The 25,888-nt window shown below is 38.6% G+C and overlaps 1 protein-coding gene and 1 pseudogene across 1 annotated transcript in view; one reads left to right on the top strand and one right to left on the bottom strand.

Moving 5' to 3' along the window:
• Nucleotides 1-1,470: 1,470 nt before the first annotated feature.
• Nucleotides 1,471-25,888, top strand: part of RNF145 (ring finger protein 145) — a 56,497-nt gene continuing 32,079 nt past the window's right edge. Inside the window, 4 exon segments of the mRNA XM_006903611.1 lie at nt 1,471-1,526; nt 5,903-5,915; nt 7,682-7,880; nt 20,105-20,213. Coding sequence (XP_006903673.1) covers nt 1,471-1,526; nt 5,903-5,915; nt 7,682-7,880; nt 20,105-20,213 — 377 coding nt within the window.
• Nucleotides 17,671-18,460, bottom strand: LOC102852847 (annotated as a pseudogene).

The raw sequence follows: 25,888 nt of genomic DNA, 5'->3' as shown, positions 1-25,888 counted from the left end.
GTCCGCCGGCAGCGACGCCCCACAGGGAAGGAGGCCGCAGCCCGAGGTGACCGCCCGCAAGCCCCTTCCCATCCCAGCCAGCACTCCTTGTGCGCCTTCGCATCCTCCATCCCTTCCCCTCCCCCAGCCGGCGCTCGCTGCTCCTCTTCCCCTCCGCCCCCTCTCGCGTCCATCTCCCGTTCAAGCTCCCCGACCTCGCCGGAGTCCTCGTCCCCTCTCCATCGGGAGCACCCCTCCCTCTCACCCTCCAGCCCCTCGCGCGAGCCCTGGGCTCGTTTCTGACTCTGTCCCTCACTTCCTGCGCCGGGCTCAGCGCCCCTCGCCCAGCTCCGAGGCCGCCTCCGAGGCCACCTCCCCACCCTCCCTTCTTTTCCCTCTCTCCTGGGACTGGAGACCCCTCAGCAGCCCCCTGCCTTCTCATTCCTTAGATGCCCGTACTTCGGCGCTGTCCCCCGCAGCACCCCCTCTCAGGGTTTTTTGCAAGCGCTTCTCGGTCCAACCCCTTTCCCAGATCCTTTCTTCCAGTTTCCATTTCCAACTTTTACCTCTTTTTTGTATCTTTGTCCACTTTGCCTCCAAGCTTTCCTCCCTCTTTATCCTCTCCTTACCCCATTCTTATACACAGCCTTAAACTCAGCCGCCACATTTTGATGCTGTTTAGAGCTGCCGAGAGGCCTGCCTATTCGTTCTTGGAACGGGGACCCGTTGCCCTGCATCCCGTTCTTTTTGCAGTTACAGGGCCCCTTTTCCTTCCTGTGTGTGTGTGTGTGTGTGTGTGTGTTTCTTTAGGTTTTGTCCCCGTTTGCCTCGTCTTCTGGTCTTCCTCTCCACCTTTGCTCTCCACAACCAAGGTCCCCGAGACCCCTTCAAGAATGAGTTTCCTTTCTGGAGGATGATGAACTTCTCTCCCCTCTTCCTTGCCAAGTCTTTTAGTGTGTGTGTGTGGCAGGGCAAAGCCAGCACCTTTGACAAGATGGGAGGGGATCTCCCGGGCCTTTCTCCTGGCAGAGTTTTGGCTGAACGTAATCCCCTAGCCCCGTGGCGGCGGCAGCAGCAGCTCCGCTGCCGTTGCTGCGCTGCCTGCTTTGCAGCGAGCTGGGTTGGGGTTACTATAGTTCAAACGCAGCTGAGCTCAGCAGGCGTAGGGGGAGGTGGTGCAGGCAGAGAGGAAGGGGGCTTTGCAGTGAGGAGGCATCAAAGATTAATGGATGGCTTTGCATAGCTGTCTGCAGTAAACAGGAAACTCGCTTGAAAGGAAAGAAGACTGTGTGGCTTTTTATTTTTGAAACATGGAGTCTGCAGTTCTCTTGAGTCTTGAATCATGCCCAAAAGGATGAGCTGTCGGTGCTGCAGTCGTGACCCAGGCCAAGCGCCCAATGGCAGAAGTACTGTTCATCTTTCTTCTGGCTCCTTAAATTGAAAGTTGACCCTTGTGCTCAGAGTGGACTTCGTGGTTTTGCTGTTTTGAAGATGATGACAAACCACTGAATGGCAAGTAGCTTATGTAGAAATCAGGTACATGCAAAGTTAGCTAACAGTGAGTGCAAGTGAAAAGGACCAGCTATATTTAAAACGTGTGCCAATGCTTACGTAAGAGATGCTTTCTCTTTGAATGTCTTCACTTTTGGCCCTAGTTTACTTACTCAGGATTTTAGGTTTTAGTTTTACCCTCCCGGATTTTTCAGGATTTACCATCTTAACAGATGAATAGCCACAGGAGCAGTGTCTCTTAGGATCTATTTTAGCTGTTACTTCTTTTTTTAAAACTCGCTGAGGCAAAGAATGGAGAGTATTGTTGAATGAATGAAGATTTTTGTCCTTAGCTGAGAGGAATCTGTCAACTTTAAATTAGTATTGTACTGAACAATTTTTAAACAGGTCTTATTTTTGTGGCAGTCTCACTTTTTGCACTACGTTTTTAAAAGAGGATATATATAGAATACATTGAAATGTTGAGTTTTTTTCAGTTAAGGTACATTTTTCAGTTTAACTTAATTCTTAAACTGTGGGGTTTTTTGGTGTTGGTGTGTTTGGTTTTCTTTCTTTTTTTTTTTTTTTTTTGCTGGGATGATTTGATTTCTTTGTATTTTCTTAAAAACGAAAATATTTTCATGAAAATGTAAACTGTGGGTGCCCCAAATATGAATGGTAAACTGTGCAACATTATTTACATGATAGGACATTACAAGAAGTAATGCTTGCTGCTTCCCAGCCTAGGAAAGCCATTTAATGAAATCATGGTCCCGATTATTTTTGTTGTTCAATTTCATGAAGCCGTTATAGTCCCATTTGTTGAGCCTTTTTTGAGTATTTGGAAAGAATTTTTTTTTAAGCTTTTTACTGTATGAAACATCTTTTAAGTTTAAATCACATTTAGTTGCAGAGAAAACATGTTGGAATATTAGTGTCCACTTCTGTTCAGTTAAGGGAGGAAATTTTGAGATTTGCGTGAAGGCAAAAAAGTGTAAAACTTTGATGAAGCTGAAAATAATTTATATATTTGTTTTCATTTTCTTTATATTCAACTTTACTGTTATGTCTGGAATTGTTTTGGCTTTAAGAGAATCTTAAGTTCCCATTGTCTTTAGTTTAGAATGTGCTCAGTAATTACTGTAGGACAAAAAAACCCCGCTAGCAGAATGGTAAGTCAGGCTTGAGTAAAACTAAGAGAGAGATACAATCTCAGGAGTCCTTTCCCCCCACCCCTTCATGCTAATAACTTAGTGATTTGGCAGGAGTTGTAATTGCATGTGTTTGCTGAGGTTTTGTTTAGTAAGTGTGAATGAGGAGGACCAGCTATGTTGAAATTCTAAAATTGTGATTAGTATTGTTTAGCATGTGGTACTTGATGATACAGTATTAATTTTGATAGTTGAAACCAGATCATGGGCCACTTCTACTTTAGAAATGTTCAAAACACATGAGATAGGTCTTTTTATTAAAAAAAGGAGGTAACTTAGAGTTTAAAATGAGCTTTATTTGCCTTTACTTGGCCAATGAATGTGGCAATAACTTGTTAAAGTATCCCTCAAATAATGAGTAAAAAATACTCAGCAGTGTGGCTTGGGTCTGTTTCATTCTAAAATCTTCTTATGCAGAGACTTGAGTCTTAAATTTGCTGTGTTGTAGAGTTCAGAGTTCTGTTGTTTGTCTTTGATAGTTTTTCTGTTTTAATGGCTTTAGAGACCCAAGATTTTGTTTTTATCTTTGTTATATTTGTGAGGCAGAGGAGTGATTATAGTTAAGAGGGGAACATGTACCATCCGGCTATTGGTCTTCGTTTGTAATATAGATGATCTTCAAGCAATTCCTGGCATTTCAGATCTTAATTTTTAATGCAAGATTGGTTAGTTTCTTTAAGAACATTTTTAAGAGCTAAATAGATGGTGAAAGTTGGTATGTTAAAAAAATATTAACAACAGACATGTGAAATAAATATGGGCTAAAGTAGTATTAGGCATCTCCAGTGGCCTAGTGTCAAGACACTACACTGCATTTCTGCCGGCTTTGTGGTTCAAGGCCACCAGCCAGTCTTCAGGAGAAGGATGGCAGTCTCCTCCCTAGTGATTAACTGCCTTTGAAAACCATCTAGCAGGTCAGCTGTGGGTTGGTTCTGACTCTAAGGTACTGAACAACAATGACAAGGTGGTATTAACTCAGCAGTAGCACTTTATGTTACTTCTAGAATACAAAAATTTAATTACTTTTCCAGTACAATCCCTGAAGTATCTGGTTGCTATTGTTGTTAGGTGCCATTGAGTCAAGTATGACTCACAGTGATCCTGTGAACAAAAGATCTGAACCCTGTTCTATCCTATGCCATACTCACTCCTGGTGACACACAAGAGCCCATTGTGGCAGTCTCCTTTTCAGTCCACCTGGTTGAGGGTCTGAGAGTCGTCTTCATCTTCACTGACCCTCCACCCTTCCCAGCATCATGTCCTTCTCCAAGGAATAGCACTTCCTATCAACATGCCCTAAGTATGTGAAGTAAAGTCTCTTCATTCCTGCCTCCAAAGAATACTCGGGCTGTACCCTTTCCAAGACATAATCTGTTTGTTCTTTTGGCTGTCTAAGGGATGTTCAGTGTTCCTCTCCAAGACATACCTGTTTGTTCTTTAGGCTGTCTAAGAGATGTTCATTGTTCTTCTCCAGCACCACAGCTCAAAGGCATCAATTCTTTTTCTCTCATTTTTATTCATTGTCCAGTTCTCAGATGCTTAGCAAGTGATCAGAAAGACTATAACCTGAATCAGACACACCTTAGTCTTCAGACTGACATTGTTACTCCTCAATAATTTGGAGAGGGCCCTAATTGCAGGTTTTCCCAGTACAATGTGTCTCATTTTCTGACTACTGGTACCAAGGGTGTTAATTGTGGATCCAAGCAATATGAAGATTTGACAATTTCAGTCTCCTCCCCATCCATTTTGATGACCCTGCCTATTGGTCCAGTGGTAAGAATTTTTTTTTTACATTGAGATGCATTATATACTGAAGGCTACATTCCTTGATCCTGTGCAACAGGTGCTTCACATCCTCCTTACTTTGCACAAGCAAGATTGTGTCATCTGTATAATGCAGGTTATTGATAAATCTCCCTCCAATCCTGATACCACAGTTCTTTTTAAAGAGTCCCACTTCTCGAATAATTTGCTCAGCATACAGATTGAATAGATATGAAGATAGAATACAACTCTGACACACCCCCTTCTCAATTTTAAGCCACGTAATATTCCTCTGCTCTATATGCACAACAGCCTCTTGGTCCAAGGTTCTACATGAGCACAATTAGTGTTCTGGGATTCCCATTCTTCTCATTGTCAGCCACAACTTGCTATGATCCGTCCACACAGTCAAATGCCTTTACATAGTAAAGCACAAATAGACATTTTTTTTTTATTCTTTACTTTCATGAGGTTCCATCAGACATCAGCAAATGGTTTCCCTGGTGCCATGGCTTCTTCTAAATCCTGCTTGAACTTCTGGCAGTTTTTTATCTATGTACTGTTCCAGCCATTTTTAAATAATCTTAAGCAGTGTTTTGCTTGCATGTGATATTAATGATATTGTTTGGTAGTTTCCACATATTCTGTTGGATCATCTTTCTTGGGAATGGGGACAAATATGGGCCTCTACCTGTGCGTTGGCCAGACATCCGTCCTCCGAATTTCCTGGCATATAGACTGGTGAGCACATCTGAGGCTGCGTCTGTTAATCGAAACAAGTCAGTTGGTATCCCATCGATTCCCGGGGCCTTCTTTTTTGCCATTGCCTTTAATGCAGCTTCTGCTTCCGCCTTCATCACCATTGGCTCCTGTTTATATGGTACTTCCTGAAATTTTTCAGAGTCAGTTTTTTCTGTGCACTCTCTCCATCTTCTTTTGATGCTTTCTGAGTCATTAAGTATATTGCCTATAGCATCTTTCAGTATTGGAACTCAAGTCTTAAATTTGTGTTTCAGTTCTTTCAGCTTGAGAAATGCAGAGCAAGTTCTTCCCTTTTTATTCTTCAATTCTAGCTCCATGCACATTCCATTATAATACTTTTGTCCTCCCCAGCTGCCCTTTGAAATCTTCAATTCAGCTCTTTTACTTTGGCATGTTTTCCTTTTGTTTTGGCTTCTTGATGCTCCAGTGCAAGCTTTAAAGTCTTTTCTGACATCCATTAGATTTTTTTCTTTTCTCCTCTGAGTGCTGCTGTTATTTTAAAGCATGATAATTTTCAGTTATGGTTAGTGGTTCATGACAAAAAGTAGTTTCATGTACTTTGAAATAAACTCATGGGTGATTACAGAGTTGTTCCTCGGGGCACTCAGCCAAAGGAGACCAATACAGCAGCATTTGCCCCAAAACAAAGCTCAGGCAGGGAGGAGTAAGGGAAATAATGAATGGACATGAAGAACCAAGGAGGAAGTAGGAAAAGTGCTGATACATTGAGGGCTTTACACCCATTGTTGCGAAGCACAATATGTCTAGATTTTTGAATGGGAAACGAATTTCCTCTGTAAAGTTTCATCCAGACCACGCTTTAAAAAAAAAAGAGGAAAGAATGTGTGGCATTATCAGTTTTACCAGCAGAATAGGCAGTTATTTCTTCTATTTATCTTTAGATACATTATACTTTTCCCCAACAATTTATTTTTTAAACCTTCACCTCAAGGATAAAAGTAATAAATGCATATTATAGAAAACTTGACAAACATGAAGAAAAGAAAGAAGGGAATGAATGAAAACTCATTTTTAGCTTTTCTGCCTTAAGGATGTTATTACGAATATTTTGGTGTGTTTTCTCTCAGTATTTTCTTTTATACTAGTGTAATCTTTGAGAAATTTAGAGAATTTTTTTCTAATCTCTATTTTAGGAAATAAAATGTAATTTTTATTCTCTTCTGTTGCCATATTTTCTCTTTTTAGAAAAATTATTAAACATCTCTCTTGGTCATCTAAAATAATCAGAATGACAGTATATATAGCATTATTTTGTGTTATTTGTAAGACGTATGTAAAATAACATCTGAATCATAGGAATGATTGGTTAATTAAAATTGGAAACCTTATTAGTAATGTTGCCATGTTGAGCTACTTTTAACTTTCTGAGCTGGGAAGCTATCAAAATCGGAGGGTAAAATGGAAATACTGACAAATATTTAACTGTAGCATAACAATCTGTCACTATAATTTTCTTCAGAAATTACTGTTTTCATTTGTCCTGTAATGCCTGAAATTACTGCCAACACTGGAAATGTGTTCAGCTTTCTCAGCAAAATTCTTAAAAGAGTGTTGTCAGAGCCAACAATTCAGAACTTTGTTCTTAAAATTGTCCTTTACCCACTTTTGTTTGCCTTGTTCCCTTAAAATTCCTTGCATTAATTTCTAGCTGTATCATATAAAGTAGTATTGCATTCAGTTGTCCTTTTAAGTAGTAAATTGCCTAAGAACCTGATAACTGCCTTTCGAAACCCTCTCTTGTTCTTCAGTTTCCTAATTCTCTTCAGTATCTAAGCAAACAGAGAAGCTACAGACTAAAGAGTGTCTGGTTCCTCCTGTGTATTAGTTTATCTGTATTAAAGGAATAGTTTGGTCAGTATGTTCTATGTTCAAGTCAGGTATAGGAATTTTTGACTAATATTTAACTTCATTTATTCAAGCAAACAATATAGCAAAGAATGTTAAATTATATTTACATCATGAATTCTGCTGATTGTAAATTCACCACTTTAAATCTGATTGTAGGTGAATAAGGAAAAAAGCTGCAGACTTCACGTGTAATTATCAAGTTTTTCATTGAATACATTTTTCATATAGCACATATTTTATGTCACTCAAATGATTTTATAGGAGTAAGTTTTTTAAGTTAAAAGTATTTTGATTCTTTGTTGCTAAGCATTGAGATTCGGAGTTAATGAGCTTTTTAAAAATAAATTTTTCATCCTGAACATTTATTTAATCAGAATCATCAGATTTGGCAGACTAAAACTCTGAAAGTATCAATGTGAAAAACACAGTACAAGGCTTATGTTCTGAATATCAAAGATAAGTAAATTTAGCAAACACGTTTTATACATTTTAACATATTGTTCAGTATGTGACAAAACATTAGAGCCAAAAAGAGTATTCATTAAGTAATTTATGTTGACTTATTTTTGTATGTGTCTGCTGACTTTTAGATCTGCTCCAAGGGAACAAAACAAAACATGGCTGCAAAGGAAAAACTGGAGGCAGTGTTAAATGTGGCCCTGAGGGTGCCAAGCATCATGCTACTGGATGTCCTGTACAGATGGGATGTCAGCTCCTTTTTCCAGCAGATCCAAAGAAGTAGCCTCAGTAACAATCCTCTTTTCCAATATAAGTATTTGGCTCTTAATATGCATTATGTAGGTAAGTGTATCTTTCACTTTTTTTTTAATCTTACAGTGAGTACTCTGATTTGTGTACTTTTACATTTTAATGAAGTGGGGTATTGTGTCATTGAAGTGATAGCCATTGATGGATGCTTATGAATCTTATAGTCTTTGTCTAATAATTGCTTATGAGTTTTGATTCCTAGAGGAGCGCAGACAATGTTGGATTTACTTTACTAAAATACTATAGGAAAGAAAAAACATTTTGTATTTAAAATAACAAACAATACTTTTTCAGTCGTTTGATTGATTTTATTTTAATTTGTTAATGTTTTGGATTTTTTTTAGAATTCTTTATTTTTTTAAATTCTCTGAGATCGACTATATATAACCTTACAAAGTGGACTGAGTAGAAAACCAGTTGGAATACAAACTATATTGTCAATAGGCCTTTAAGATATTTTATTTCCTCCTTGTTTTGCTAGAGCTGAAGGATGTCCTCTAGGCTTTGGCCCACGTAGTTCCTTTGTGAGGTAGCTTGCCACTGTATCTTCTCAGAGTTCATTTGCCAAAATTAAGTAAATTAAATTAATTAAATAAAAACACATTGCATTTGAGTGGGGTCCATCTCACAGTGGTCTTGCCGTGGATTTCCAAGGCTGTAAATAGTAATGAGAAGAAGTTATTCCTCTTTTGCCCTCAAAGCCAATGTTAGATTCTGTCTTCTGGAGACTGAGACTTACACCTTTTTTGGTGAGCAGTGCAATTTGCTGTGGACTACATAACCAGGATTTGTCAGGGTTAAGTAACCTGGCCAAATTGTTCGGTTAAGTAATGTGCCATCCCTATCTAGGAAAGTACTTATTGTTGTAATGAGACTTGTTAGTTGCTCTTGAGTTGACCATCCAGTCATGATATTCAGGTTGTTAGGATAGCATTTTTATGGACTGATTTTAGAACATAGATTTCCATGCCTTTCCGCTGTCTTTAGAAGCTCTGTTAAAACTTTTTCAACATCAAAGCACCACACAAGCCTCCATTGACAGACAAGTGATGGCTATACTTGAAGTACATTGGCTGGTAATTGATTTAGATTTGCCTCATGAAAGGGAAAGAATTTTAACTAAGCTATTGTTTAGTTATATGTATTGGTAGGAACAATGGTTTTTTTTTAATTACCGGTGAACTTTTTAAGTGAAAGTTTATAGTGATAGTTTGAGCATAAGTCCATTCCTTTAAGTCCTTTATTATTAGAATTGCTTAATAATTTTTTAGTTCTAATAATTAATAATAATAACAACTGTATTCTTGGAATTTTTCTTCCTCTTAATAATCCTGTTGGCCTAAGTGGCAGGGAGTTGTGCTGCCAACCCAGAGGCATATGGTTTGCAGGTTCCTGAGAGAAAAAGTCTCGAGAGAAGAATTGAACAGCCTTCCTTTGTGATTTACAGTCTCTAAAAACCTGCCCAAGGGTCAGCTATGAGTTGATTCAGACGATGTCCCGTAATAACCTTACTCCTTGATGCTGTTTTGCCAAGTATATCTTCTAGAATCCTGAAAAATTGTCTTATTTTTGAGATATATTTTTGTCTCAACAGGACTTTTGAGTTCCCACACTTAACACTGAGAACCCCTCACAGTTTGAGATTACTAGGTAAACTATTATAGGACAGCATTATAGAATGATGGAAAAAGTAGTACAGTAGAAGCAGACTACCTGGATCCGGTAAATTTATCTCTGTTAGATGGCACATTGAGAAAGTCTAAAATGAGATGATTCCCTTAAATATTTTTCAACGCTTTATTGAAGACTCAGTATGTTAGCCAGTTTAAAAACAATTAAGTGCTTGCTTTAGGTTTTTAGTTTAATCAGCAAAGTATTTTACACTACTATCATATATTATTTTTGAAAGGTTGAAGTATTTATTATAACAATAGCTGCCTAATAACCAGAAATATTGATCTTTTAGCATTGAATGAGTTCTAGCACAATTGAAATTCATACTCTGGTTTGTACCTGTAGGAACTCAGCTAAGCTTTTAAAGATATACTTATTATACACAATGGTAGAGTCGAATTAAGTATTGTACCCTTACATACATTTTTAAACCTCAATATTTAAAATAGTGGAATTATATTCAAAAGGGAAAACAAAAAGGTACGGAGTAAGAAATCATTCCCTCTTTTATTACTGATCCACTAAGTTCTCACTCCAGCCCTGACAAGTAACTACTGTTGTTATTGTGCATTATTTCTGAAGTATTTTTATATCTTTATATCCAAACAAATGTAAATTTATTTTTACATAGATTGTAGCATAATACCCATTATCCTGATCCTTGATTATTTTATGCTGTTGGAACTTAAAACTATGCTTCTCTTTCCCCTTTTCTTACTAGCACTTGGCAATTTCTTTTCTGCCGCCAGTCAAGATTCTGATTAAATATTGAGGCCTGATTCTTTCCTCTCTTCCCTTTTGTGCTGTGTAGCCACATAATGCCCATGTATGGATTTACCGCAGTGTATTTAGCTAATTGCCATAGAGGCATAAAGGGAACTCTGGTGGCTTAGTGTGGTGGTCAGTTGTGCTGCCAACCAAAAGGCACATGATTCAGATCTACCAGTTGCTTTACAAGACAAAGATGAGCAGTTTCCTGTGGATTGGTTCTGACTTGACAGTACACGACAGTTGTCATATGGATGAACAACAATTGCCAATGGATAAACATTGAAATAATCTGTCTTCTCTTTGTACAGTGTTGTCCTAAGTAACTTTGTATAGCCATAATTTTAACACAGGCAGATACAAGTGTGGGATAAATTGCTAGAACTGAAGTTGCTGGATTAAAGGGTTACTTTTTTTATTAACTTGCCAGTCTACTTTACTGACTGCTTGTATATTATAAGTTTGGTAACTATGCCACTGGTATTTCAAATATCATCGGGTCACCAGTGGTGAAGAGGCTTTAATGGGTTTCACAGAGTAGGATAGTTAGGCAGAAAAAGGCCTTTGGAAAGTTAGCCACTGTTTATAGCAAAATGTTGTCTAATATTGTGGTGGAGAATGAGCCCTGGATAGGAAGACTGTTAGAGGAATGCCTGGGTGGTGCAGAATGTTAAACCTTGGCTCCTAGATGAAAGATTGGCAGTTTTAACCCACCCTGAGTTATCTCAGAGGGCAGATCTGGTAATGTGTTTCCAAAAGATCACAGCCTAAAAACTCTTTGGAGGAGTTCTGTTCTGCACATTGTTAGGATATCAGTACAAAATAAGAATGCAGTATATGAAGGTAAGAGGACCAGTTAGGATTTTAGGCACCAAAGTAATGAGAACAGAACTAGTTGAAGAAAGACATTGAAGAGATTGGATGTTAAGAGTCATTTCTATTGTGTCTACTAAAATCACTAATAACCTATGATATAAAACGTAAACCTTATTTTATTCCTCATTTTGTGGATCTTTCCATGTCTATGAAGGTATCAACTACCTTCTCTTTCCTTATTCTTCAGTATTAGTATTTGTTCTGCTGACTCTTACTACTGACTTTTCCTAAGACATCTTTTTAATTGCTCTCATTGCCATTGAGTTGAACTGACTCATAGTTGACCTTCCAGTGTGTTTCCAAAGCTGTAAATTCTGTGGGAGGAGATTACCCATCTTTCTTCCACAAAGGTGCTGGTAGATTCAGACTGCCAGAAAGGCAGAGTTTGCATTAGCAGACAGCTTCCAACAGAGTATGCCACCAAATCTCCCTTCTGTGTCAGTATTGCCCAGAATTTATATTCTGTCTTCTTTAATTTTTGGAAGCAGGAGTGGCATCTACTTCCTGAACAACATGTCTCTGAAACTCTATGAACTTTAATAAAACTTGATAATTATAGAAAGGCTTCAGGCCTTTTGTTCATAAGGTTGTTCAGTCGTGTTCAACTCACAGCAGTCAACAACAACAGCTTCTTTATTATATGAATATTTTCATTTAATATGGCCTGAAGCTTTTCGACTTTCCACTGCTTTCTTAATTATCTTGGGGTAGAGTTGGTGTCTTCCCTTTTGATCCTTAAATACCTCGTTCATACCTCCACTAAAGGTATGTATTCTAGGGTCAGTCTGTCTAACTAGATTGTGAATTCCTTTAAAGTAGTACGAAGATTCTCTTGTTAACTCCTTTACTGTAAGAGAGAATTGTTTGCTATAACCCTTAAAGTAAGAAGGAGATTGCCTACTCTCTTTTTTAATATAGCAAGGGGTATATCTCCTATTTCGGTATATTGGCACATGTTGCTGTTGATTGCCCAAGTTGAGCACTACTCATAGTGACCCTATGAACAAAAGATCTGAAGCCTTTCTATAACTATCATTTCTCAAAGTTAAAGCGTTTCCAGAGGTGTTTTTAGGAAGTGAGTGCCATTCCTGCTTCCAGACTTGTCCTAAACTAGAAGTTTTGCCAAACACTATGCACCATGGATAACCGTTATGGCATTTGACACCCCAGTGGCATAAGGTTCAGCATCACAGCAATCTCAGATTACCTCAGTACAGCAAATTGACCGAAAAGTGCTGTACCATTTAGAAAAAATACTCTTCCAAAATATAGTAACAATCAACTTTTAAATACAAAGGCCCTCCATGAGGTCTTTTTGACTCTAAACAAGAAGCTTAAATAAAAACTAACCAATATAATATGTTGTTATGTATCATCAAGCTACCTGTGACCCGTAACGACCCTATGTACAGCAGCTCTGAACCCTTCCCTGTCCTGAGCCAGCCTCACTAATTCCGACACATTGCCCCAGTCACTGTATTAATCCATCTCATCCGGGCTCTTCCTCTCCTGCGCTGTCCCTCCTCCCTTTCGAGCATGATGTCCTTCTCCAAGGACCAGTCTCTCCTGGCTACATACCCAAAGTAAGAGCGGTGAAGCTTCAAAATTCTAGCCTCCAGGGATGAGGTGAACCTTCAAAATCCTAGCCTCCAAGGAGAGACTTGGTTTCCCCCTTGCAAGACAGACCTATTTATTTTGTTGGCAGTCCATGGTATGTTCAAGACTTCTCCAGCATCACAACTTGAAGGTATCAATTCTTTCTTTCTTTTTTTTTTTTTAATTAATTTTTTTGTGTGTGTACCATCAAATCAGATCTGACTGGTACAGGAGGAGATTGTCCCTCCTTTTCCAGCAGAGCATCTGGTGGATTTGAACTGCATACCTCTGGGATTGCAATGCAGCTTCTTGCCACTAGGCCACGGGAGCTCCCTGAACGCATCAATTCTTATACTGTCATCCTTAGTCATTGTCCAGCTCTCTGAAGCATTGCAAGTAATTGTGAAGACTGTGGCCTGGATTAGACACATTAGTCATAGTCAGCTTGATTCAAACTTAACAGCACATAACACAAAACCAACAACATATTTCTTCAGGAGCTCCTGACAATTGCTGCCATGAGCATAAGTCACTTTAGAGTTAGGGGCACTTGTTTATCTGAGAGACTAGGTGGCCTAGTGGTAAAAATCTGCGCTGTAATCCCCAGATCTGTGGTTGAATTCCACAAGTTGCTCCATGGGAGAAAAATGGGCAGTACCCTCCCATTCGTTTCACTGCCTCTCAGAACCTGCTGGAGGGTCTGGAGGGCTGGTTGTGTACATAGCTAGTGTCTAATACTAAGCGAATTTTAAATTACTGGTTAGGTATCTGTACTTGGATATGCTGTAGATACTTTGTCACTATATCAGTCACTAAACTCTTCATATTTAACTCACCTCAAACCTCTTCCACTTCCTCTCTTTCTTAATAATAAAGCTTGCTTTCTTAGTTACCCATGCTAAAAATACCAGAACCATCTTTATTTCCTTGTTCTCAGCCATTCACCCATAGATCACCTAACACTAAGATATTTTAGAATATGTTTCTTATAGCTGACCAGCCAAGTCTGAACCCAAAGCTAGTGCTTTAATCTAGGCTCTCAGTTTTACTCCAACACTTTAACTGCCATCTAGTCAGAATTGATACATAGCTGACCTTCTGAAGTTGAAGTTCTGAGACTGTAAATCACATGGGAGGAGATTGTGCATCTTTCTGTCTCAGAGCAGGTGGTGAACTTGAGCTGACCCCCTTTTGAGTTGCCAGTGCAACTCTATACCAACTAGAGCTCCCCATAGTGTAAATAGTAATGCATATTTGCATCAGCAGCATTTTGTTTGTATTCTTGTAATTGTTATATGTTGTTGCTGTTGTTGATTGCCTGCCAGTCAGACACGAATCATACGACCCTATGAACAAAAGGCATATAACTATCGACATTTATCAAATTGTATTTCTAAGGATTTGCTTATACTATTTGTGTTTTTTGTCGTAAGTATTTATAATTTCTCAAAAATTGTTTTCTATAATAAGTTTGTTAGAAGAATTGTTCCCTTGGAATGTAGAAATGGCAGTATGTGTGAGGTTTTAGAAGGGGTTTTATGGTTGTTGACTTTTTAAATTGTTGATTTGTTTACTTTTTTTTTAAACCTGTCCTCAATGAGTGTCTAAAGAATTTGAGAACATTAGTCCAGAAGATGTAGTCTAAATTACTTAGTATTAATATACAAAGCTTTGTTGCCAGCTTGATTAATAGCATTGCCACTCAGTACCCTTTCCATTTATATAAAATTCTAGTATAAATCCACTGCCCAACTCAGTGATGCTATCGAACAAGTACAGGTGTTTCATGTTTCCAAGACTAGAAGTCATTGTGGTAACAGATTATTTCGTCTTTCTCCTGTGAGTAGCTTATGGATGCAAATCTCTTATGTTTAAGTTAGCACCCCAACATTTAATCAACTGCACCACCAGTTTTCCTTGAATTAAGCTTTCAAATACTCAGTGCTTTCAAGTTGGAACTGACTACTAGCTGACCCTCCCTCGATTAAGTTTCTGAAGCTCTAAGTCACATGGGAGGAAATTGATCATCTTTCAGACTCGGAGCCACTGGTAGATTCAGACCACCAGTGTGACTTGGCCTTTGCGTTAGCAGCAAGGTTCTTACGGATCATTCCACTTCAGGTACCTGGAAATTCTGTTCTAGACTGCAGATTTTACTGACCCCTGTAATATGTGGTGGAATTTTTCTTTTTAAAAACTATGTTTTGGGGCTTTTATGTATTTTATACTTATTTTTCTCTATTCCTGGGATGTTTTCTCTTTATTGTAGTTGTTCATTTACCCTTTGAAGATCCAGGTCAAACTTAGTAACTAATCTTGACCATAGCCTTCAGACATTTATTTATTCTAGCACGAGCCTGTTTGTTAATGACTTTTCTTCGTATTTATCTTTTCAGTAGAGTGTGGTTTCCTTGTTGTATTTTTCATATGGCTCCTACTTTGCATTTAATAATAGTCGTTGTTGAATGACTAGATAGTTGATGCTGCTGTGGTTGGGTGCTTTCAAGTTGGTAGCAGCCTAACAACAACATGCATGTATCACTTCTTCCTCTGATGATTACCATCAAGAGATAGCTCAGAAATTTTGAGAAAAGGACAAAGCCTGCCAACCTGCCAAGTGTGCTCAGGAACTCAAGATGCCAGTTGCAAACATGGAAATTCCCGTGATAACCCTCATTCTGACCTACTGGCTACAAATGTGGAGGTTTTCCCTGGTACTTTGTGAGGAAACTAGCCATAAGCTCAGGTGTGTCCAAGCCACTCACTTTGACATGCTGCATCTGCTATACTTAATCATTTATTAGAATAATTTAAAGAACTCGTGATAATTACTCTCCTTATTACAGTTTTCTTATAGGAAAAAGAATAGAAATGAAGAGTATCATAGGACATTTAGTTATCTTGTTCCCCTCAAAGGGACATGCTTATTTTCCACGTGCATCATTGTCTATCACCAGCCAGGAGACTCGTTGCACTTCCATATCAGGAACCTTAATTGGCACCTCCTTGTGTAATCCTTTTTCCTCAGGTCAGCAGTCAAGTTAACTTGTAGATTTTTTTGCCTAATCAGCTTCTGTCTGAGTCACCTCATAAGCATAAACCATGAACAGGGCTTGTCTGGAGGCCTCTCATCAAGGCAGTTCAAGTACTCATTAATTTCATGATTTTAAAAGTTACCTCTTGGGAACCAAGGACAAAACCAATATCTTTGGGTCAAATTAATGTCATCTCCACAGAAATGGTGGTGGGTAGATGTCATCAAGTTGATTTCTAATTCATAGTGACTGTATGTACAGCAGAACAAAACACTGGCCAGTCCTGTACTATCTACACAGTCCTTTCTCTGTTTGAGCCCATGGTAGCAGTGACTGTGTCATGCCATCTCACTGAAGGTTTTCCCTTTTTTTATGACCCTGTAATGAAGTCTTTCTCCAGGGCCTGGTCCTTTTGGATAACATGCTCATCGTATGTGGGATGAAGTCTTGCCATGCTTTATAAAGAAGTCTTTTGCCGTGCATTTGCCTGATGCAATACAGAATTTGATTTCTTGACTACTGCATTTATAGGATTCCATTGTGAATCCAGATAAATTGAAATCCTTGACGTACAATTTTCTCATTATATGGGGCCGTGGTAGCATTGTTGCTAGAGCGTTTGAATGCCAACGAAAAGATTGTGAGATAATCCTCTTCTATAAAGGTTTACCATCTTAGAAACCTATGGACAGTTCTACTCTACCTGCAGGATTGTTCAGCATTGAACTAACTCAATGGCAGTGAGTTATCATGAAGTAGAAGGATGCCCTCCCTGCAAGGTGGTGGGATCAACATTGAATGTTGTAATCTTTTCCTTTCATCAGTAAGTCCTTTGAGACTTCTTACTTTCAGCAAGAAGCTTCTGTTGCCTGTGTACTCCAGTTTGTTAATGAGTCTTCCTCTAGTACTGATAGCATGTTCATTTAGTTCAGCCTGTGTAACAAGGATACAGCTTGACATCCACCTTTCCTGAGGTTAAAATACATAGTAGCCTCATGTACTGTTGGAATGGTGACCTCCTTTGTTTATGTTCAGATTCTACATGAATATAATTCAATATTCTAGTATTCACATTGCTTGCATTGTTACCCTTATTAAGTTACTATCCACAGGAATTGTATTCCCATTAAAATACAAAATTTAAGGAGAGATTCTTTCAGTAGACTAATTAGGAAATCCTTCAGTTGCAAGGTCTATAAATTCTTACAGAATATAATATTTTTTAAAAGTCCTTTAAAGGATTCTTCATTTCATGAGGCCTCCTGATAAAATGGTTAAAGTGCTTGGCTGGTGATTTGAATCTGCTGTGCACTTTACAGAAGGATATGGCAACTAGCTTTTACAAAGATTTATAGTATTGAAAAATCTGTGCAGCAGTTCTGCTCTGTCCTGTAGAGTCACTATCATTGTTAATTAACATGATAGCAGTGGAGTTTTTCTTTGCTTAAAGTTGAAGATAGAGTTAATTAAAGAAATTGGAGGATTTTTTTTAAATGTTAAGATTTTCTTTACAAAGCTTCTTTGTTGTACAGAAAGTAAAAATGCTGTTACAATCTCAGAGTAACTGGTAGCCACGAATGGTTGAGACTCACCGATCACAGCTACCCATGCTACAGCAAGTTTTACACAAAAAACCTAACAACGCTTACAATTTTGTTAGAGCAAAGTTCCGACACTTGGTGGTGGAGTTCCAAGAGGGACTAAACAGGAAGGTGGAATGTCACAGGAACTATTCTTTGGCTCTTTGGGTGGGTGGGTGTCCTTGGGTTTGTATCACAGCTACTTTTATTTATTTATTTTTTTTTAAAGCTACCAAATCCATATGAGCAGTCCAATCAACACTGAACTGTTCTTTTTTTGAGTTATCTGGGGTCTTAATCATCTTCTCCTTCATCATCTGTTTCTCTCTTCCTCTTCTCACCTTTCCCTCTTTCTTCCTCATCTTCATCTTCTTCTTCATCTTCATCCTCATCTTCCTCATCAACTTCTCCATCATGTCCAAATTCTTCCTCCCCGCTGACTTCATTTCCATCTTCTTCCCCTTCTAAATCTTCGTCTTCATCTTCATCCTCCTCTTCATCGTCCACACCATCCACCTCAGCATATGAGTCAGGGGCTTCCTGGTCCTCTTGGTCATAGCCATCCAGATAGGTCAGCTGGGGGAGGAGCGTGAAGACACTCTTGGTAATCATTCAAGTTGGTAACCTCACAGTTAAACAGATCCAGGCTTTTCAGATTCTCTCATTTTTTTCAAGGGCTCCAAGGCGCTGATATCCTTCAGTTTATTTCCACTCAAGTTTAGGTGCATGAGGTTTGGAAGTTTTTCTGCTAACGTGTCCAGACCTCCAAAGATTCTATTTTCACTGAGCTCAAGCTTTTTCAATTTTGGTAATTTGGGAAGATTTGAAAATGAAATCAAGCCTACATGTATTAAACTGAGCAACTCTAAGTTCACAAAAACCCTCAATTTTTCCATCATTTGACTTGCAGTTGTCCAGAACAAGTTCTCGGACAGCTGCCGGGGTCTGGTTCCTCAGCTCCAAGTGGATCCTTCTCTCCCTGGTGCCCCTCTTCCCCCCTCTCTTCAAACTTTACTTTCTGCAGCGGGGGCGCAGCGAAGGCCATCGGAAGCTGTGGCGGCAGCGGCGTGGTCCTGGGAGGCATGCCGCGGGAGGGTGGGCAAGCGAGCGGAGCCCCAGGAGCCAAGTTACTCATGGGAGTGGAGAGAAACCATGGAGGGAAAAGCAGAGGAATTATTTTTAAGAACTAAAAGCAGATAGAAGTACATGTTCCTGGTTTCTGTGAATTGTTATTAAGAGTGTGGGAGAAACTGAAATTCTCTTGTTTTGTCCTTTCTAACACACTAGTCTTGAGCTTTAAATGCTGATTCAGCTTCAGGAGGATATTACGTGCTAAGTAAGAGGCATCTGTGCCAAATAGACTAATTAATTGGTTGTAGGATAGTTACAGAACAGTAAATTGAGGGCAGATTGTGCAAGACCTACGGTATCACTGAGGAATTTTGAGCCTTTGAAGGTTTTAGAGGAGGAGCATTATCAAAATGAAAATAATAAAGTTGAGAATATTACCTTGCTAAGGAAGTGTACACAAGGTGTATGAGGCTAGAGAAACCGAAAGTATATGATTGCATTACAGAGGAGATTAGGATGTGACACAGGATAACATGAAAGATAATGAGCAAGACTAAGAACCTGGTGATAGAAGTGAAAGATGGCTTAGATTTTGAGTCAGTGAATAGAATTTAGGAGAGTGAAGAAATGGGAGCAGGTTTGCTGAGGGAGAAGGGTGGATGTCTAATTTGTACTTCAATATAAGCAAGTTTCGATGGATTATAAATGCATTTTTTATAATAATTTAGAAGGGGATATTTAAAGCAACAAAATAGCTTGCTTGAGTTCGATATATAGATAGATAGTTATATATATAGAGAGAGAAAAACAAACTTAGTAGTCATATTTTTTGTGTTTACTGGGTAAGGTGATAAAGTCCAGTGATGCAGGCAAGGTAGAAGGAAATCATGCCAGAGAATAAAAGCATTATGAAAATAGTTTTTCATGATATGACAAGAATAAGTATAATTTCTTAAATGAGACAAGTGGGTAATTTTTTACTTCCAAGTTTCTTTATAGAGTGAAAAGGATAAAACTAGGTTGTGCAGTATTAAGGGGAAATAGGAGCTTAGAAGATGGAGACCTTAAGTACAGGTGGATTGAAACATTTGACAATGAAATGAGGAAAAATATGTATATGATTGAGTTAATTTTTAAATGTAGAAGATCCCTGTACTTCATTAAAAAAATAAAAATAAAAATGAGGACTGGCCTTAGGGGAATGATTGAAGATGGAGGAGATGAGGGTCTTCAGGATTGGAAAACAAAATCTTAAAGTACAGAACGTAAGTGTGGATTTAGGAATATAAGTTTTCATTCTTTTTCTTAATTTACAGAGAATGACAGAATTGGTATAGAACAGGTAGATCAAGGAAAAACAGATGATGGAAGATGTTAATATTGTATCTTTGTGTGGTATATACTTGATTGTAAAATAGAAAAACCATATAAAAAAGTGAAAACGTAAAAAAAGTGAAAACATCTTTAATTTGTAAAAAAAACAAGATCTATTGATAATACATTTCAATTTACTGAAGGAGTCTGAACCACTGACATTAATTAAAGCCAGATAAAAAGAAAGCAATTTACTTCAGGCCTCTTCCTGTTAGAGTATAATTTATTGGGGAACTGAATTGGAATCATGTTTTTTTCATTTATCTCTCTCTTTTAATTTCAGGTTATATCTTAAGTGTTGTGCTACTAACCTTGCCCAGACAGCATCTGGTTCAGCTTTACTTATATTTTTTGACTGCCCTGCTCCTGTATGCTGGACATCAAATCTCAAGGTATGAATGTGATCACAGTTTTAAAGTATAGTTGAATTTAAGGTTTTCCTTTTTGATTAAAATAATTTTTATGAACTGTATTCAGAAGCTACGGCTTTTTCTTGTAGTGACTATCTCAAAGTTGTGGAATGGTTTTTTTGTCTGTTTTTCTAAGTAATTGCTACTGTTGTATGCCTGCGTACAACTGAACCTTCAGCGGGTTTTCAGAGGCAGTAAATTGAAAAGGAGGAGATTTTCTCTTCTCTTTGTCCTGTGAATGACTGTTGGATTCGAACTGCATGCCTTTGGTATGACAGCACCACTCCTTATGACAGGGCCATCAGATAGAATACTTATAGTTGGTACTAAGCTCAAATTTTATTCCTGTTTTTAAAAACACTGTCATACTGCTCTGTGTGTATGTTTGAGATTTTTTTTTTATTATTAGAAAAATCCATGACTTTTTAAAATCTTTTATTATTCAGTGTTTATTGTTTTTTTTTTTTTAAATAAGGTAACCTGATGCAAAACATATTCTTGGGCAGGTGTATTACTTCACTGTGCTACTTAATCATTTTTCTATTAAGTATATTACTAAAGCATAATTGTAATTTAGAAAATTATCAGAAAGACTAAACTATTACATAACATAAAGCCCTTTTATATTCTTTTATATTTAATTCAGTTTAATAGTGGTCTATCTTTGCTTTTGAGTTGGGACAACTCATAGCTGATATTACACTGGGTTTTCTGTCTGTAAATTGTGTCTTCCTTTGTCCAGAGGAGCCGCTAGTGGATTTGAACTGCTTGCATTTGGATTGGCAGCCTAACTTCCTATCCATTGGGCCACCAGAGCTCCCCAAAACAAATTAACAAAAGCCTTAAATTTAACTCTGTAGAGGTACCTGGATACTTTCTTCTTATGTTGCTGTTATGTATTGTGAAGTCTCAACTGACTGCTAGCTGACCCTCCAGTGGGTTTTCAGCAGCAGTAAATTGTCTAGGAGGAGATTGCCTATCTTTCCCCTGCAGAGCAGCTGTACATTTGGGTTGACCGTGCAACTCCTTACCACCGAACCACCTGAGCTTTCTTACAGTGCTGGAGAAAAGGTGCCCGAGCCATCTTGATGGTTGTGAATGTCACTCAGCATTTTAGCACTGTCAATTTATGATCTGTGAAAGTCAGCTTAATGGGTAGTCAGCCATCACAAGTAGTGAATTACTATCATTTATTTGATGAAATTGGTTGTGTAGCTCAAAACTGCTTAGCAGTATTGTCTGCTTCTCCATCCTAGGGATACTTTTTAAGACTGTAGTTTGCTAATGAATATATGCCTCCTTTTTTGGAACTAGGGCTCTTTGGTGAGCTTGACACTGCTAACCCCAAAGGCTGAGCCTCTCTGTCAGTTTGAATGTCTCAGTGGGAGAAAAGATACAATCGAACAGCTTCGGAAACCTAATTGAGGGTCATTCAGTTCCAACTTAAAGGCAGTAACAGAGAGAGGGACTTTGGGGAACAGAATGTGAAAATGCAGTCAGACAGGAAATTATACCATAAATGTGTTGGAATGTAATAAATTTGAAGCATATCTTTTCCTAACAAGTCTTAAGTGATCGGAAACAATTTTTTGTATGTTGTTAAGTGCCGTCGAGTTGCAGGTGACTCATAGCGACCCTATGAAGGAGAGTCCTCAATGCTTGGGTGTCTCTCATCCTCTCTCCAGGTTCATAGGGTTTCTGGAGGCAAGCTATTAATGGAAGTGGATGCCACTCCTCCTTCCAAGCTTGTTTTAATCGGGGAGCTCCACCCCACTCTCTGTCTGCATTGGGTAACCAACCATTAATGCATTTGACACATCAGTGTCGCAGTGTTGAACCTCACAGCCACCACAAGTCACCTCTGTACGGCAACTTGTACACCAGGGCTACATGACCTAGAAGAATGTCTGAACAAAACCAATGAAAGACAGGCCCGAGGGCTGCAGATTCAAAGTCACCCATCTTCGGCTTGGTAGCATCGCCTTCTGTCCACTGGGCCAGTTGATCTCTCTGTGTTGATGTTATTGTTGTTAAGTGCCGTCAAGTCACCCTGGATGCACTGGCTAACAGTTAGTAAATCTTGGAAATACAATTTTTATATAGAATTGAAATCATATTGACTGTAGACAGTGAATGTATAAAAAAATCTTTGAATGTTGTAATAATCACTTGAAATTTTATCATCCAGAGGTAGTGCTATTAATATTCTGGTATCCTCCCCCCATACTGTTTTTCTACTTCCCTGTTTTACTACATCTTTGAGTACAAAGGAATCAAATACTAATGACTGAAGTCATTGGCTCTTGGGCCCTCTTATTGAAGCAGAGCTCTAGCCTTGAAAATTCCCAAGGTATTTCCCAGACAATGAGTCTTCTCAAGTTCATCTCTTCTGTTTGTGCCTGGTTGATTTCCTGTGCTTAGAATGATGCCTAGAAGGTGGTATTTTTCTCTTTAACATCTCGTCTTTGCCCAGAGTGCTTCCACTGATGCCAGAATTGCAAAATCTAGATTACTTAGAGTAGTGCTATATTTCTTGTAATTCTCACATGTAAGAGTATTGAATGTATTATGGAGTGCTAGGAGACTAACAAGTTCGTCCTAGAGAGGTTGAGACCAGGTTGCTCCTTGGAGGTAAGGATTCTGAAGCTTGGTTTGATATACTTTGGACGTGTTGCAAGGCGGGACCAGTCTTTAGAGAGGGACTTCATGCTTGGGAGAGTGAAGGGATAGTGCAGGAGAGATTGATTCAGTGACTGGGGTAATGAGGGTAGGTGTGTCAGAGACAATAAGATTGGCACAGGAATAGAGCAGGGTTTAAGGCTGTTGTACACAGGAACACTATGAGTCGCAGGCTACTTGACGACACCTAACAACATTAAAGTCTAGGTGTGCTCCACTCAAAAGTGGCAAGAGTGACCTTAATTCGTTGGCACATGATCATATCTCTGTGTCTTGGATTCTTAAAAACAAAGTAAACCTTCTCTCTCTGTAGAATTTAGACCAAGAGTCCAAGGGACAATCTCTCTTGTTGCCATTAAGTCAGAACTGACTCATGGCTTACCCTCCATGGGTTCTGAGGCTGTAAATTGAATGGGAGAAGATTGCCCATATTTCTCCTTTGGCACAGCCGGTGAATTTGAACCACTGGAGTTCACTATCCATTTGTTTCCTAGGTTGTAATCTCTTAATAAGAAGAGATTGCCTATCTTTCTCCTGTGGAGTGACTGGTGGATTTGAATTGCCAATGTCTCTCAGCCTTCTAGTTAACAGCACAGCTGGCTCCAGAGTATGCCACTAGAGTAGGTCCTTATATATGGGATTTCTATATGACAGTATCTAGAACTTCTTATTGTGGTAGCTTGTGGATTCGAATCACCTGCTTTTGAGTTGGCAGCACAACTCCTTACCTCTCAGAAGAGTTATCAGAACTATTTTAATCTTAAATTGAGTAGTATCTTTTTGTTTTCACATACTGATAAAGAACATAACTTAATTCATTTTGTATAAATGTTGATTAGATTTCTAGGAAATTAACAGTTTGAAGACTTAAAGTGGCCAGAATGTACAATATTGTTCCTTGGTCATCACAACGACTGAGCTAGATGGTTTAAGGGAGACTTGTAGAAAGTCTTTAGTCCTTTTCTTGTTATTGGGTACCATTGAGTCAACTCCACCTCAGTGACTGCTCTATGCAGTCTCCATAATCTTTAATGTGTTTAAGCTCATTATTGTAGTCACTGTGTTATCCCATCTCCTTGAAGGTCCTCTTCTCTTCCTCTGACGCTTTAACAAATATTAATCTTTTTCCAGCGACTAGCCCCTCCTGAAAATGTGCTCAAAGTGTGAGACAAAGTCTCACGATCCTTGCTTCCAAGGAACACTCTGACTGCACTTTTTCCAAGACAGATTTATTTATTCTTTTGGCAGATCGTGATATATTCAGTATCCTTTGCCATGACCACAGTTCAAAGGCATTAATTCTTTAGTCTCATTGTTTAACTTTCACATTCTTGTGAAGCAATTGAAAATACTGTGGCTTGGGTCAGGTTCATCTTAATCTTTAAACTGACATTCCTACTCTTGATTACTTTCAGTGCTTTTTGGTCTATTTACAGTTTTTACATGAGCACAATTAAGTTTTCTGGAATTCTTAATCTTTACAGAGTTCACCATAATTTGTTATAACCCACATGCTTGAATGTCACTGCATAGTTAGTAGGGGTTTTGTTGCTATTTAATTTTTGTTACTTGTTTAATTCTTGAGCAAGACTTTTTCCAATTGCAGGCCTTTCTTGAGACTCTTTTCATGTATTTTATACTTTCATATTCCAAGACAACTTAATTCATAGAAGAGATAATCTCATGTATGTCAGAGTAGATCTGTGCTACATAGGATTTACAATGGCAGATTTTTCCAAAGTAGATCATCAGATCTCCTGAGGCACCTCTGGGTGATCTTCCAGCCTTTTGGTAAGTGGCTGAGTGCATAAACTCATTGCTCCACCCAAGAATTCTTTACAAAGGACTAGAGAGCTACATTTTTCAAAATGTTTTGTGACTCAGAATTGTTTGTCAGCATTCCACATACTGCACAGCTGAAAAGAATGAACTTTAAGAAGGAAAAGATTTTCTTTAGATGTGAGTTGAATGGTAAGAATTTTCAATACATTTTACATCTTACATTTTAAGTCTTTTCAATTGAAAAGTTGTGTTGTTTCTATTGAATACCTTTTGATTCAGTCTTGAAATAGTTAGTAAACTGTTACTAAAAATTAGAATTTCAACAGTCTTACCATAGACTCTTACCTAGGACTGTATGAGGAAGAAGAATGTGTTATTAGGGTGACTCGTCAACAACCCTAGAAAAAGATTCATCTACAACCCACATTAAGCACATGATGCAACCTTGCAAAAAGTGAAGAATACCTGAAGCACTTAACTGAAAAAAAAAAAAAAAATTAAAAAGCCTACAGTCTTCATTATGGGTTACATCTTAACCATCTAGAAAACAAAAATTTACTGTCATCCATCCGCCCAAGATGCCAAAGAGAAAGAAGGTCAAGGGGAAGAAGGCAGTCCCAGCAGCTATCGTGGTCAAGAAGCAGATCAAGAAAGTGGTAAATCCCCTGTTCAAGAAATGGCCCAAAAACTTTGGCATCGGGCAAGACATCCAGCCCATAAGGGACCTTACTTGGTTTGTCAGATGCCTCTGCTACATCTTACTGCTGTGTCAAAGTGCAATCCTCTACAAGTGACTCAAGGTGCCACCTGCCATTAACAAGTTTACCCAGGTCTTAGACTGCCAGATTACTACTCAGATGCTGAAGCTGGCCCATGAGTACTGACTGCAGTCCAAGCAAAAAAATGCAGAGGCTTTTGGCCTGGCTGAGAAGAAGGGTGCTGGCAAAGGAGATTCTTCTACCAAAAGACCTCACCTCCACCTTAGTCCTCTGTTCCAGAGTGAATATTGTCAGCACTCTGGTGGAGAACGAGAAGGCCCTGCTGGTGGTGATCACACACAATGTGGACCCCATTGTGCTGATAGTCTTACTGTCGTCCTTGTATTATAAAATAGGTGGTCCGTTCTACATCATCAAGGGCAAGACCAGACTGGGCTGCCTTGTGCATCAGAAGGCCTGTACCACTGTTGCTTTTAC

This window comes from Elephantulus edwardii, unplaced genomic scaffold (genome assembly GCF_000299155.1).
Source record: "Elephantulus edwardii isolate Elephantulus edwardi_28Jun2011 unplaced genomic scaffold, EleEdw1.0 scaffold00197, whole genome shotgun sequence".
NCBI lineage: Eukaryota > Metazoa > Chordata > Mammalia > Macroscelidea > Macroscelididae > Elephantulus > Elephantulus edwardii.
Note: the sequence above shows the minus strand (reverse complement) of the source record. Positions and strands in the feature narration are given on the sequence as shown.